This window comes from Schistocerca nitens, chromosome 2 (assembly GCF_023898315.1).
Source record: "Schistocerca nitens isolate TAMUIC-IGC-003100 chromosome 2, iqSchNite1.1, whole genome shotgun sequence".
Lineage (NCBI taxonomy): Eukaryota > Metazoa > Arthropoda > Insecta > Orthoptera > Acrididae > Schistocerca > Schistocerca nitens.
Window position 1 is genome coordinate 1,191,654,007 of NC_064615.1, and position 13,586 is coordinate 1,191,667,592.

The 13,586-nt window shown below is 40.8% G+C and overlaps 1 protein-coding gene across 1 annotated transcript in view; it reads left to right on the forward strand.

The window, feature by feature from the left end:
* LOC126237535 (filamin-A) overlaps positions 1 to 13,586 on the forward strand; it is a 914,413-nt gene that overhangs the window by 478,561 nt on the left and 422,266 nt on the right. Inside the window, exons 14-15 of the mRNA XM_049947718.1 lie at positions 2,850 to 3,078; positions 4,334 to 4,465. Of these exons, the coding sequence (XP_049803675.1) occupies positions 2,850 to 3,078; positions 4,334 to 4,465 (361 nt within the window). The remainder of the gene's footprint in view (positions 1 to 2,849; positions 3,079 to 4,333; positions 4,466 to 13,586) is intronic.

Genomic DNA, 13,586 nt, shown 5'->3' on the forward strand with positions numbered 1-13,586 from the left:
ATGCTCAAGATGAGGAGGTATGAATCATATGTTAGAGTCCAGGTCTCTCGAAAAGCCAGACCAGTCAGCTTTGGAGAAATTCCTGTGGGGCAGTGGAAATGTAAGGATCACAGGGATCTGTATGCCCACCTCAAGAAAGATTGGTCTGTGCTGGCGCTGCGGGAAGTGTTTAACCATGTGACAGTTAACAGGGATTGGCTTAGCCCTTGGGTCGGTGGAAACAAAACATAGGCCGGCATTTGTCTCCAACCCCATCTGGCTGGTTTGAAGGATACCATGTCTTTATGGCTATAAATTAGGTGCGTGTTCTGCATCTCTGCCAATTCCATAATAGTCAGTCCATTTGCATTGTTTTCCCTATACTTCCATTCAGTATGGTGGCTATTAAAATCACCTGCAATTAGGGCAGTGTGGCCGATGAGTGTAGGCTGATTTGCTGGCCAGGAAACAGCAGGAGGTTTGCTTATGTTAATGGTAGTTAAATCTCCACTTTTATAGCAGTGTTATGAATATTATCATTGTCAAATCTAAAGACAAGCTGCACATTATCAATATTTTTCTTTGCGTAGGTAGTGGTGCCATAGTTTAAGTGATATGTGGCGCCAATCAATCTGTACCCTGGGATTTTTCCTCTCGACTGGAGGTGTGCTTTGTCTGCAGTGTGTGTTCCTTGTATTAAAAGGATGTTAATGTCATGGTCTAAAAGAAGCTTTGATAACCATTTACTCTTTGGTCTGCTTGTGTTTTCTATATTAAATTGGCAGATAAACAAGATTGGTACCATGGTCTTTGTCCTAGGGGCTTGAGGAAGGCCATTCACGTGTTTCACTTGCATTGTGTCCGGTTATCCTGGAGGTCATAAGACAGGACAATATTTCTGTTTTGTATATAAGTTTTAAAACTGACATTATAATTATAGGCATATCAGAGACATTGGCAATCTGAGTAGAGAGAGAGAGGGATTGCAAAACTTCAAATCAGGTCTGAAGCTTTGAAATGCAGATGGACATTACATTGCATAATAAGGATCCAGTATTGTGTACAAGGTGTGATTCAGAAGTTTCCAGACTGATTCATTTCTGAGTAGGGGAACGCGTGTGGACCGGTTCTGCCGGGTGGGGAAAGTAATGGGGGGTCCCAGGGAAAGAACTGACGCTGCAGCAGTTGCCTCCGGAACCCTGGAGAGGGTGCATTGCTTGCAGTGTGAGTGCATGTCATTGACCTCGGTCGAAAAGTGGGAGAGGCATCAGATGTCTGCTTGTGTCTGTATATGTGTGGATGGATGTGTGTGTGTGTGCGAGTGTATACCCGTCCTTTTTTCCCCCTAAGGTGGGTCTTTCCGCTCCCGGGATTGGGGTGGCTCCTTGCCTTCTCCCTTAGAGCCCGCATCCTTTCGTCTTTCCCACTCCTTCCCTCTTTCCTGATGGGGCGGCAGTTTGTTGCGAAAGCTTGAATTTTGTGTGTGTGTTTGTGTTCGTTTGTGTGTCTGTCGGCCTGCCAATGCTTTCATTTGGTGGGTCACATCATCTTTGTTTTTGGATGTATTTTTCCTGCGTGGAATGTTTCCCTCTATATATATATATATATATATATATATATATATATATATATATATAAAAAGAAAGATGATGAGACTTACCAAACAAAAGCGCTGGCAGGTCGATAGACACACAAACAAACACAAATATACACACAAAATTCAAGCTTTCACAACAAACTGTTGCCTCATCAGGAAAGAGGGGAAGGAGAGGGAAAGACGAAAGGATGTGGGTTTTAAGGGAGAGGATAAGGAGTCATTCCAATCCCGGGAGCGGAAAGACTTACCTTAGGGGGAAAAAAGGACAGGTATACACTCGCACACACACACATATCCATCCACACATACAGACACAAGCAGACATATATATATATATATATATATATATATATATATATATATATATATATATATATATATAGGAGTGATTCACAAGGAGTTTGTTGCTCATGGACAGTCTGTCACAGGTGACTTTTACGCTGGAGTGCTCTGCCGCTTGAGGGATCAAGTTCGCCGCATCTACCCGGTGATCGAGGGCGATTGGATTCTCCACCATGACAATGCGCCCGGTCACATATCGCGTTCCGCTGCCGAAATTTTGGTCAAGTTCAACATGACAACACTGCCGCAGCCACGTTACAGCCCTGACTTGGCTCCAAGTGATTTTTTCCTCTTTCCCCCCGACTCTAGACAGGCCTAAAAGTGAAGCGATTCGACTCCATCGATGCCATCCTGTAGGCTTTGACAAGAGCCCTTTACAGCATGATGCCTAAGGCCTTCCATAAGGGCTACGAACAGTGGAAGACGCACTGGCAGCACTGTGTTGATGCTGCAGGATCTTATTTTGAAGAATTTTAGTGTGCTGTACTCAAATGTCCAATAAATTCTAGTTCTGAGTTAAATCTTGAAACTTTTGAATCACACCCTGTATATCAAAAGTTTTAATGCAATGAAGCCTTTCACAGCTGGTGTTTCCTTCCATTAAAACTTAAGGGCAACAGGGCTTTGGTAAATATATAATACTATTTCATTCCGTGCCTGAATGAGTCATTTCCAGACATAAGACACTGAAATTTTTTTCCTGTCTCCATGAGACATCTTCAGACACAAAACACTGCCAACTGCTGTCCTGGGTTTTTATTTGGAAAGATGTCTTCAGCAGATGGGGCTGCAATGTTAGTAATTACTTTTATACATTAACCATGGCCTCTCAGTTTGTAATGTTTAACAAAATTGGAGATGTTTTTGTTGCTTCATACTCACAATTATTTATGACAATTTACTGAATGAATGTTTAAATTATTTGTTTTAGATCGCTTCAAACAGCCCTATCCATAGCCCAACACACTTCAAAAGCAGTTCACGGCAAAGTCCGCAAGCATTCAAAAGCCCTATACACAGTCCAACTTTACAATATAATGGTAACAGTAACCATTACGAAACTCAGAGTCGGCATTTTGAAAGCAGCAACAGCAGAGTGAGGAGAGGATCACTGGACTTGCTTGATGACAAAGGAGTGGATACATCATCTAATGTGAGAGGTAAAACATGACATATAATAGCTTTATTGATTATAAACTATATTATTCAAAGAAACCTCAATGAAAAACTAAAATGCAGAAAGACGCATGTACTGTATATGACACTTAGTGCAATTGAGGCATTTGTATCATTATTTTGACATTATAATCCAAAAGACATTTCTTTAAAAATGTTTCTTGTATGTCTTACCCAGCGACCATCATTTCTTTTAATCATGACGTTAACCCTAGTTGAAAACAAATGGAAGGCTCACCCAGTATCACTGGACAGCAGCATGAAGATCACATTTCTCCTACCTGTTTCCTGTGAAATTGTAGTCAATATGTATTTTGAGACACTGTGAAGCTTGAGTTCTTGATATTTGAAAACAATAAAAAATGAATATTACATTCAGAACATCTGAAAATACATATGCTTGCTAGGTTTGAAATCCAAATATCTTAATACCAGCCAAACATTGTAGTCACTATAACTATCAAACTGCTCTTTCTTCAAAATAATAATTCGTCACCAGATTATACTTCTCATACTGGTATTTTTGGTGATTACTTTCTCCACCATTCTTATCAGTTTGCTATGTCACACCTCCTCATGCGTCACAATGTTCGCTTCCTGTTCATGTATTTTCTTTCATAATGCTCTGCTGAAGAATCACCATCTTTTTTGTGTTTAATGGGCACTGTGCATTGACGATCTTATAATTAGAATTAGGGGAAATTCACATTCATGAGAGAGAGGGAGAGAGGGAGAAGTTATCTTTGTTATCTTAGTTCCGACAAGTCTTACAATGTTGGCAGAAAAGTAAAACTTGTCCGATATCAGACTGTGGCATCCTAGTGGCATAAAAGTAATCACATACAAGGATTTGAATGGCACTCAAAGCTATGAAACCAGGGGTTCCTGAGTCAGTGAAAATAGAGCAGGGATAGAAAGAGAGTGGGTTTTGGCTTTTTGTACACCTAAAAGAAAAAGTCGGCCAGTGTTACTAAATCACAATGTGGAAGTGAACAATGGAATGCAACAATACAGATTTGAAAATCTGGAAAGGTGAAGGGAGAAAAACTAAGGAGTCGAGTATAACAGTGTCTGAAATGCATTTGCACAAAGTGTTTTTTTTTTCATTGGTCATTAATTTTATTGAGACAAAGCAACTTTAGAAAAGTGAATCACAATGTTACTTTATTGAAAGTAAACTTCTTTTGATTGAATAATTTTTTGTGTGTACAATTTTGGCTTTCATATTTGTCACTACAGTTTCTGCAATGCTTGGTGGGCTCAACCACAGAGCAGACTCTTGGGATGCTATTGCCAAAACAAAGTCCCTCCTGTCATATGGGAGCCTTGAGAGTCTGGCAAATCTCGCATCCAAAACTGAGAGCACATCAAGTAAGTATCACTCAAGTCATTGCTACTATTGTTATAGATATCATATTAGACACATGTAGTCAAATACCATAGCCTATAGAATGTTTATAGACTTCATGCTGTATTGTGTGTCTCTGTATTCATTGTTCTGGATGTTGATCAACTTCACATTAATACTGCAAAGTCCAGAATGTAACAATACGAGAGAAGGAAAGATGCTACTCACCATATAGCGGAGATGCTGAGCCGCGATAGGCACAATAAAAAGATTCACACAATCATAGCTTTCGGCCATTAAGGCCTTTGTCAGCAGTAGACACACATACACACACACACACACACAGACACACTCATGCAAGCACAACTTGCACACACATCTGCAGTCTTAGAGAGCTGAAATTACACTGCGAGCAACAGCACCAGTGCATGATGGGAGTGGTGACTGGGTGGCGGTAAGGAGGAGGCTGGGGCAGGGAGGGGGAGTGGTAGTATGGTGGGAGTGGCAGACAGTGAAGTGTTGCAGTTTAGATGGAGGGTTGGAGAGAAGGTGCGGAGGGGGAGCGGGTAAGTAGCGGAAAGGAGAGAAATAAAAATAAAAATAAAATTAAAAGACTGTGACGGTGAAATTATGGCTGTGTAGTGTTGGAATGGGAACAGGGAGGGGGCTGGATGGGTGAGGACAGTGACTTACGAAGGTTGGGGCCAGGAACGTTACGGGAACGTAGGATGTATTGAAGGGAAAGTTCCCACCTGCACAATTCAGAAAAGCTGGTGTTGATGGGAAGGCTCCATAAGGCACAGGCTGTGAAGCAGTCTTTGAGATGAGGGGTATCGTGTTTGGCAGCGTGTTCAGCTACAGGGTGGTCTACTTGTTTTTTGGCCACAGTTTGTCGGTGGCCGTTCGTGCGGACAGACAGCTTGTTGGTTGTCATGCCTACATAGAATGCAGCACAGTGGTTGCAGCTTAGCTTGTAGATCACATGACTGGTTTCACAGGTAGCCCTGCCTTTGATGTGATAGGTAATGTTAGTGACTGGACTGGAGTAGGTGGTGGTAGGAGGATGTATGGGACAGGTCTTGCATCTAGGACTATTACAGGGGTATGAGCCATGAGCTAAGGGATTGGGAGCAAGGGTCCTGTAAGGATGGACGAGTATATTCTGTAGGTTCAGTGGATGGCGGAATACCACGGTAGGAGGGTAGGACATTTCTCATTTCAGGGCACGACGAGAGGTAATCGAAACCTTATAATTCAGTTGCTCCAGTCCCAGAAGGTACTGAGTTACGAGGGGAATGCTCCTTTGTGGCCGGACTGTGGGACTTTGGGAGGTGACGCGAGACTGGAAAGATAAGGCACGGGAGATTTGTTTTTTTACAAGGGTGGGAGGATAATTACGGTCAGTGAAGCCTTCAGTGAGACCCCCGGTATATTTAGAGAGGGACTGCTTGTCACTGCAGATGCGATGAGCACGGGTGGCTAGGCTGTACAGAAGGGACTTCTTGGTATGAAACAGGTGGCAGCTGTCGAAGTGGAGGTATTGCTGGTGGTTAGTAGGTTTGATATGGACGGATGTACTGATGTAGCCATCTCTGAAGCGGAGGTCAACATCTAGGAAAGTGGCTTGTTGGGTTGAATAGGACCAGGTGAAGCAAATGGCGGAGAAGTTGTTGAGGTTCTGGAGGAATGCGAATAAGGAGTCCTCACCTTCAATCCAGGTAGCAAACATGTCATCAATGAATCTGATCCAGGTGAGGGGTTTAGGATTCTGGGTTTTTAGGAAGGATTCCCCTAGATGGCCCATGAATAGGTTAGCATAGGTTGGTCCATGCAGGTGCCCATAGCCATACCACAGATTTGTTTGTAGGTAATGCCTTCAAAGGAGAACTAATTGTGGGTGAGGATATAGTTTTGGTCATGGAGACTAGGAAGGAGGTTGTTGGTTTGGAATCCATAGGGTGTCTGGAAAGGTAGTGTTCGATAGCAGTAAGGCCATGGGCATTAGGAATGTTAGTGCACAGGGAGATGGTATCAATAGTGACGAGCAGGGCACTGTGTGGTAAAGGGAGAGGAACTGTGAAGAGTCGGTCGAAGAAATGGTTGGTATCTTTTATATAGGAGGGTAGGTTCCAGGTAATAGGTTGAAGGTGTTGGTCTACGAGAGCAGAGATTCTCTCAGTGGAGGCACAGCAACCGGCCACAATGAGGTGTCCTGGTTGGTTGGGTTTATGTACTTTAGGAAGCATATAGATGGGAGTGCGGGGAGTGGTAGGGGGAAGTAAGAGATCGACTCTGAGGAGAGCTTCTGGGATGTGGTCTAAGGAATTGTGTAGTGACTGGAGATCCTGCTGGATTGCCGGAATGGGATCACTGTGGCATGGTTTGTAGGTGGAAGAATCTGACAGCTGACAGAGTCCTTCTGCCACGTAATCCTCGTAGTTCACAATTACGGTTGTGGAGCCTTTGTCTGCAGATAGGATTATAAGATCAATATGAACACCCAGAAATTTGCAGAAATCTACCCTGTTAACTGAGCTCTATTCTCATGCTACATTAATTGTCAATATGACTCTATTCAGTGTACAGAACTGGATATAGTGAGTTTTTTCAAAATTAAGGGAGAGTCCACTTTCTGAGAACCACTTAATAATTCTTTGAAAGACATCCTTAACAGTAGCTTCAGCTGCTTTTTCCTGGAATGGAATTTATTATATAACACTTGTGTCATCTGCAAAAAGTACAGCCGGCCAGAGTGGCCGAGCAGTTCTAGGCACTACAGTCTGGAACCGCGCGACTGCTACGGTCGCAGGTTCGAATCCTGCCTCGGGCATGGATGTGTGTGATGTCCTTAGGTTAATTAGGTTTAATTAGTTCTAAGTTCTAGGGGACTGATGACCTCAGCAGTTAAGTCCCATAGTGCTCAGTGCCATTTGAACCAAAAAGTACTAGTTCTGCTTGCTGAACGTTAAGTGAGAGGTCATTCACGTGAATAAGGAACAGCAGAGGACCCAAAATTGAACCCTGTGGTACTCCTTTTGTGATAACTCCCCATTCACTAGAATTTACCACCCTCCCAACATTATTTGTGTTATGCTGAATAACTTTTTGCTTTCTTTTATTAACTATGATTCAAACTAGCTGTGTGTGTAGCCTTCAATTCCATAAAACCTGAGTTTTTCTAAGTCAAATGCCTTGGAAAGCTCACAGAAAATAGCAACTGGCTATAATGTGTTATTTAGGGCTTGTACTATTTGATGGGTAAATGAGTAGATAGTATTCTCAGTCGAGTAACCCTTCTGGAATCTGACATGTGACACGCTGAGTAAATTATTTTGACTTAAATGTGAGACTATTCTTGAATACGTAAATTTTTCGAACTTAGAAACTTGGAAAATGAAGTCAGTAATGAGATTGGTCTATATTTATTTAAATCACTCTCGTCTCCTTTCTTATGAAGAGGTTTGACAATTGCATATTTCAGTCTGTCTGGAAAAATTCCCTGTGCCAACGAAGCATTACATATATCAGTAAGGACTCCACTTATTGAATTATAACAACACTTCAAACTTGTGTTAGAGACTCCATCGACACCACACGAGCTCTTTTTTTTTCGGTATATTTTTAATTCCCTTAATTTCAGTGGGGGATGTTGGTGCTATTTCTAAAGGCATAATGTCCTGGGGAATGACATTTTTAACACATTTTTTGCTTCTTAGCTGACCCCTTTAACCCTATTTTTGCTGCTACATTCGGAAAGTGATAGTTAAAAATACTTGCAACTTGTGAATTATCACTCACAACATCATAATTTAGCTTTATTGTTACAGTACGCTGTGCAGTGTCGAGCTGCCCCGTCTCCCGGTTTGACAGTATTCCGTATAGTTTTAATTCTATTATCCACATTATTAATTTCTGTCAGAACACATAAGCTTCTCGATTTCTTAATGACTTTCCTTAAAATATTACAGTATATTTTGTAGTAAGCAAGTAACGTCAGATCCTGACTTATTCTGGCCTGTCCATATATTTCCCTCTTCCTCTTACATGAAATCATAATTCCCTTAGTAGTCCATGGCTTAATTGACTTTGGCTTTTGGATAATGTTTCAGGAAAGGAACTGTCAAATATTGAGACAAATTTACAGTGGAATAAATTGAATTTGGCATCAGCATCATTTTCTGTGTATACTTCATCCCATTATACCTCTTATACACTGCTCTTAAAACTCAATTACACATATAGCTTCCAGCCAGAGCCTTGTTCAGAAAAGATGACAGATAATTGTTGACACAAGTAAGTGCACCTCAGGTGCACACGGCCGTTATCTGCAGCCATTCTGGCCAGAGTACAAGAGGTCTCAGGTTGAATGCAAGCAGCTGGACAGGGAGTGGGGAGGGATAGCAGGGTATGCGTGAGCGGGAAGGAATCAGCACTGCCTGGCAGAGTGTGCATGGACCAGATGCTAGCCAGACAAAGCTTCCAGGTGCAGCAAGGGGGGTGGGAGAGAGGAGAGAGGTGGGGGAGACCAGTAGGTGCATTGACAGAGAGTGGTGCACAGTGTGAGTGGGGGGCATGAATTGGGAGGAGGTGAGAACAACAAATAAGTTGAGGCAGAGATAATTTCAGAAGCAGAGAACGTGTTGAAAGCATGGCCTCCGTTGGCACAATTCAGAAAATCTACTCGTGAAAGAGAGAATCTAGAAGGATTGGTTCATTGCAATAGAGGCACACATATGACATGGCTGCTTTCACAGATACCCCAGTTTCTGATGTGGTAGAATAAGCCTGTGACAGGACTGGAACAGGTGAGTAGGTCAGTGGGTGGGTGTATTGGGCAGCTCTTGCACCTGGGTCCTCCACAGCAATATGATCCTGTTGGCAAGGGCAGGATTGGGAGTGGCATAGGGCTGGACTGGGATGTTGTGCAGGTTGGTTGCGTGACAGAACACTGCTTTTGGAAGCATGGGAATGATCTTGTATAGGATGTCTTTGATTTCAGGGAATGATGATAAATTACCAAAGCCCTGCTGAATGAATTGGTTCAGTTGTTCCAGTCCGAAGTGTGTGACGTGCACTTGCTTTATTTCTTTGTTGATAGTCCTCAGTTTTGATGTACTGCATTGTTGTAGTGGCTGGAAAATGGTGTGTGTGTGTGGGGGGGGGGGGGGGTGGCGGCGGAAGTTCTTCACTGACTACTGTAAATGATGTAGCTGATAGTTGCACAGTTGCGTTTCAATGTTCACAACCCCCCAATATTACGCAGTTATGTGACCAGTACACTATTGGTAAATTTTGATAAGCCTCCTTGATAGGTTGCAGGCAAACATCAGCATACTCATACAATTGTTTGCTGTTGAACATCTATGAGCAGTAAAAACCTAACCACACAGTTCACAGTTCTTGCAGAATAATACGGAACATGTGACACTATTTATCAAACAAATTGAAGAGACACTGTTATTGTTTTAACACACAGCCTATTTGTGTTACACTAATTCAACTGTTAAGTTGATGCATTGTTGTTACTTGAAACAGCCCATAATTCCCTCTGAAAATCGACCACGTACTGACTGTCTCAGGACCAAAAATTGGACCTTTATATATCCTCACAATAATAGGCAATGCATCGATTCATTGTTCAGTGTTTAAGTGACAGAAATTACAATTAAAATTTAACTTATTCAATTAATGGAATACATGAAAAAATTCCTTCTTTTTATCAGTTTCTTCTATCACAAAGTTTAGGCCAGATTATTTGTTTAAATAATGAAATTAACAGATATAGTTATACAAACAATACTTTTGACAAACCTGGTAATTATTTTGGAATTAGTAAAGGGCTGGCTTTGCTAATATGTTTCCGAATGGAGCCAAATAAATACTTGAAGAATCCTAGTAGTTCTTCTTGCCAATGTTTATAATTAGTACACAATGTATATTTGTTTATAAGTCAACAATAGAATGAATCTAAGTCACAAAACAATAACTTATTTCACCCTACAACAAAAGATGTTAATTAGGAATGGTCAAAATAACTTAGGAAATTAATTAAATACTCAAAACTAAGCACAAAATTAGACCTAGTGCTATATTCCTTAAGACTGAGTGCCAAACTTTTCTTTTTATGGCAATTGAGATTACACTCATGCATGTTAATGGTAATTAGGCAAAAATGAAAATAAAAATGAGTTTATGGAGGCAGATGACAAAACAAGAGAGGAAGTAAAGAGATCCCAGTTTGCTTCATCACAAGTGGTGTTGGGTGACAAAACGTGTGCTCCTTTGTACCAGGGGTTTGGAGGTGGTGGGAGGATTGTGGGTGTGTGGGGATATGGCAAGGAAAAGCTGTTTGCAGACTAGCTCTGGCAGGGGGAGGGGGGGGGGGGAGTGCCTGACTGTGAAGGCTACTGGGCAGGGAACTTCTTGTCGCAGCAGATATACTGTTGGCAAGTGGCCATGCTGTATGGGAAGGATTTTTCAGTGTGGAAGGGATGTCAGCTGTGAAAATACAGGTACTGTTAATGGCTGGTGTGTTGAATGTCAACAGAGGTGTGGATGGAGCCATCAGGGAGGAAAACATTGATGACCAGGTAGGTGGCATGGTGGGTTGAGAAAGACCCAGTGAAATGAATGGGAAGAAGGTGTTGAGATTGTGAAGAAATGAGGTTACGTTATCTTAGCCCTGAGTCAGAGATCATGAAGATATCATTAAGGAATGTGAACCAGGCCAGTGGTTTGGAGTTTTGGAAGGCTAAGAAAGTTATCTCTAGATGACCCCTAAACAGGTTAGCACAGGAGGGTGCCATGCATGTGTGCATGGCAGTGCCATGGATTTCTTTTACACTTCCCCTTTGAAAGAAAAGTAGTTGTGATTTAGGATAAAGTTAGTAAGATGTATGAGGAATGAGGTTGTGGGTTTGGAGTCTCAAGGATGTTAGGAGAGGTAATGTTCAATAACGCAAGGTCATGGGCATGAGGCGTGTTGGTGTAAAGGGAAGTAGTGTCAACTGTGACTGATAGTGATCCAGGACTTAAAGGAGCGACTGTGGTGGAGAGTCAGTGAAGGAAATGGTTGGTATCTTTGACATGGATGCTAGATTTTGGCCAATAGGTTGGATGCTGAACCACAGCCGTAATAACCTGTGTAAATATGCCCTTAATAGGTAGCTGTGCCTTCATCAGACCTGGCTGAAAAGTGATTGTGTAAATCAGGCTATTTTAAATGATGTGGCCCACACCAGGTTTTCAGTCCAAATACTTTAATAGCACTTTGTTGTTGAATAACTTACAGTTTATCAGATCAAGTCCCATTTACTATAATTTACGCATAGATAACAGCTAGCCATGTACTGCACTTGATTAATTTCATATAATGTAACTGTTTGACTGCAGTAATCTAACACTGAGATGACTAAAGTTTGTGTGTGTCAAGTAAATCATTAACACAGTCACTAGTTACACTGTTCTTCTAAGTAGACAGTCATATAAAAATGAAAAAAAGATCTGCACACCAATGCCATTTGGAAATAATGTAGTTCACAGTCCAATACCATTGCCACAGTTTACAGAAAACATTATTGAAAATCAACACAGTTCTTAAGATTAATTGTTAATTCAGTCAGTCATTGAAAAACAATCACTGTATAAACCCTCAGACATTGAATTTAGATAAAACTCGCCACCTTTCATGACTTGTGCTTTGTGCTAACTTGTCTGTGGTACACTGTTCAGTAATTTCAGGTGCAGATCTTGCTTATATCACAACCTCCCACAGACTGACTCAAATGGCTGTTAACTGTTTCTTTCATAGGTTTACAAGAATTAACATTATTCTTAGGTAGTGTTGTTTGCTGGCTTTGTACATGATACAACTAAAGATTTCTGTTTTTGAATAACTGAATTGTAAGGGAAGATTCTTCTAAATGCAGACTTTTAGATAAAACAATAATTGCTATTGAATTATGCTGTCTGATTTGTCAAACCTCCCTATCAACTCTTCACCAAATTCAGAGCTAAAACATTCTCATAATACTGTTGTTAACCATTTCATCAAAACCACACAACTTTAGCCCTACACCCAATTTTAATCATGCTGGACATGTAAAAAACCTACTGTCCTTCTCCCTATCCCTGCAATGGAAGCACTTCTTTGCCACCAATCCCTCCAACCAAAACCACCCTTATTCCATCACTGAACCGTGCCTCTTCCTTTTCATACCAGCATCCAACCATGACTCTCCGCCAATCTCGTCCGACCATCTGCTCATCATCTTCCAAGAAATCTTTACCTCTGACTGAGCCTCACCATCCTTCCCCAGGTCCATCCCTTCTTCAGAACACCAGTTTTTCAGTAGAAGAAAGAAACAATCCAAGACTCACATGATGCAATTCGAACCAAACAGTCAAAATGTGAGCAGATTAAGATTGTTCACATTAACCAAAATATAAAAGAAGCTGACTCAATCAAATTCTTAGATTTAAATGTAGATAAAAATTTGAATTAGCAGGCAAACATAATTCCTAGCAAACAAACTGAGCAGCTTTGCATTTACAATGCAAATGTTATCAACTGCAACTGACATGGACACATGAAAAGTAACATAGACGAGCTACTTTGAATCCATTATTGGGTATGGTATTGTTTTTTGCCACAAACATAGTACGTATACTAAAAAGTACAGAAAAAATCATTTGAAATATGTGCACTGTAAATAATAAAGAACCATGTCATCCATTATTTACAAAATTTTAAATATGAACTTTGCCATTCCTATACATACAAATGAATTATTTGGGGGAAACCATTTTATAAAACAATTCTCAGTTCAAAGATGCCCCTCATAAAATTTTTAATAATAATAACTGTATTTACAATCAGAATCAGTTAAACTGTATTTTTCTTTGAATGAAGAATGCATTATTTTAAAGTCAACCTTTATATCTAAGTACTTGACTTCCTTGGAAGCATAGTGACTAGTCTTCACAGGAAATGAATTAACGTTTTCTTTAACCATGCGTGGAATAGGCATTTTATATTGATAGCATATTACATTTTCCTTCAGAAGTACCTTAAAACTAAATGAGCATTACACATTCCAAATAGTACCTAGAAATGATATGTTAAACAATAAAGTAATAAATAAA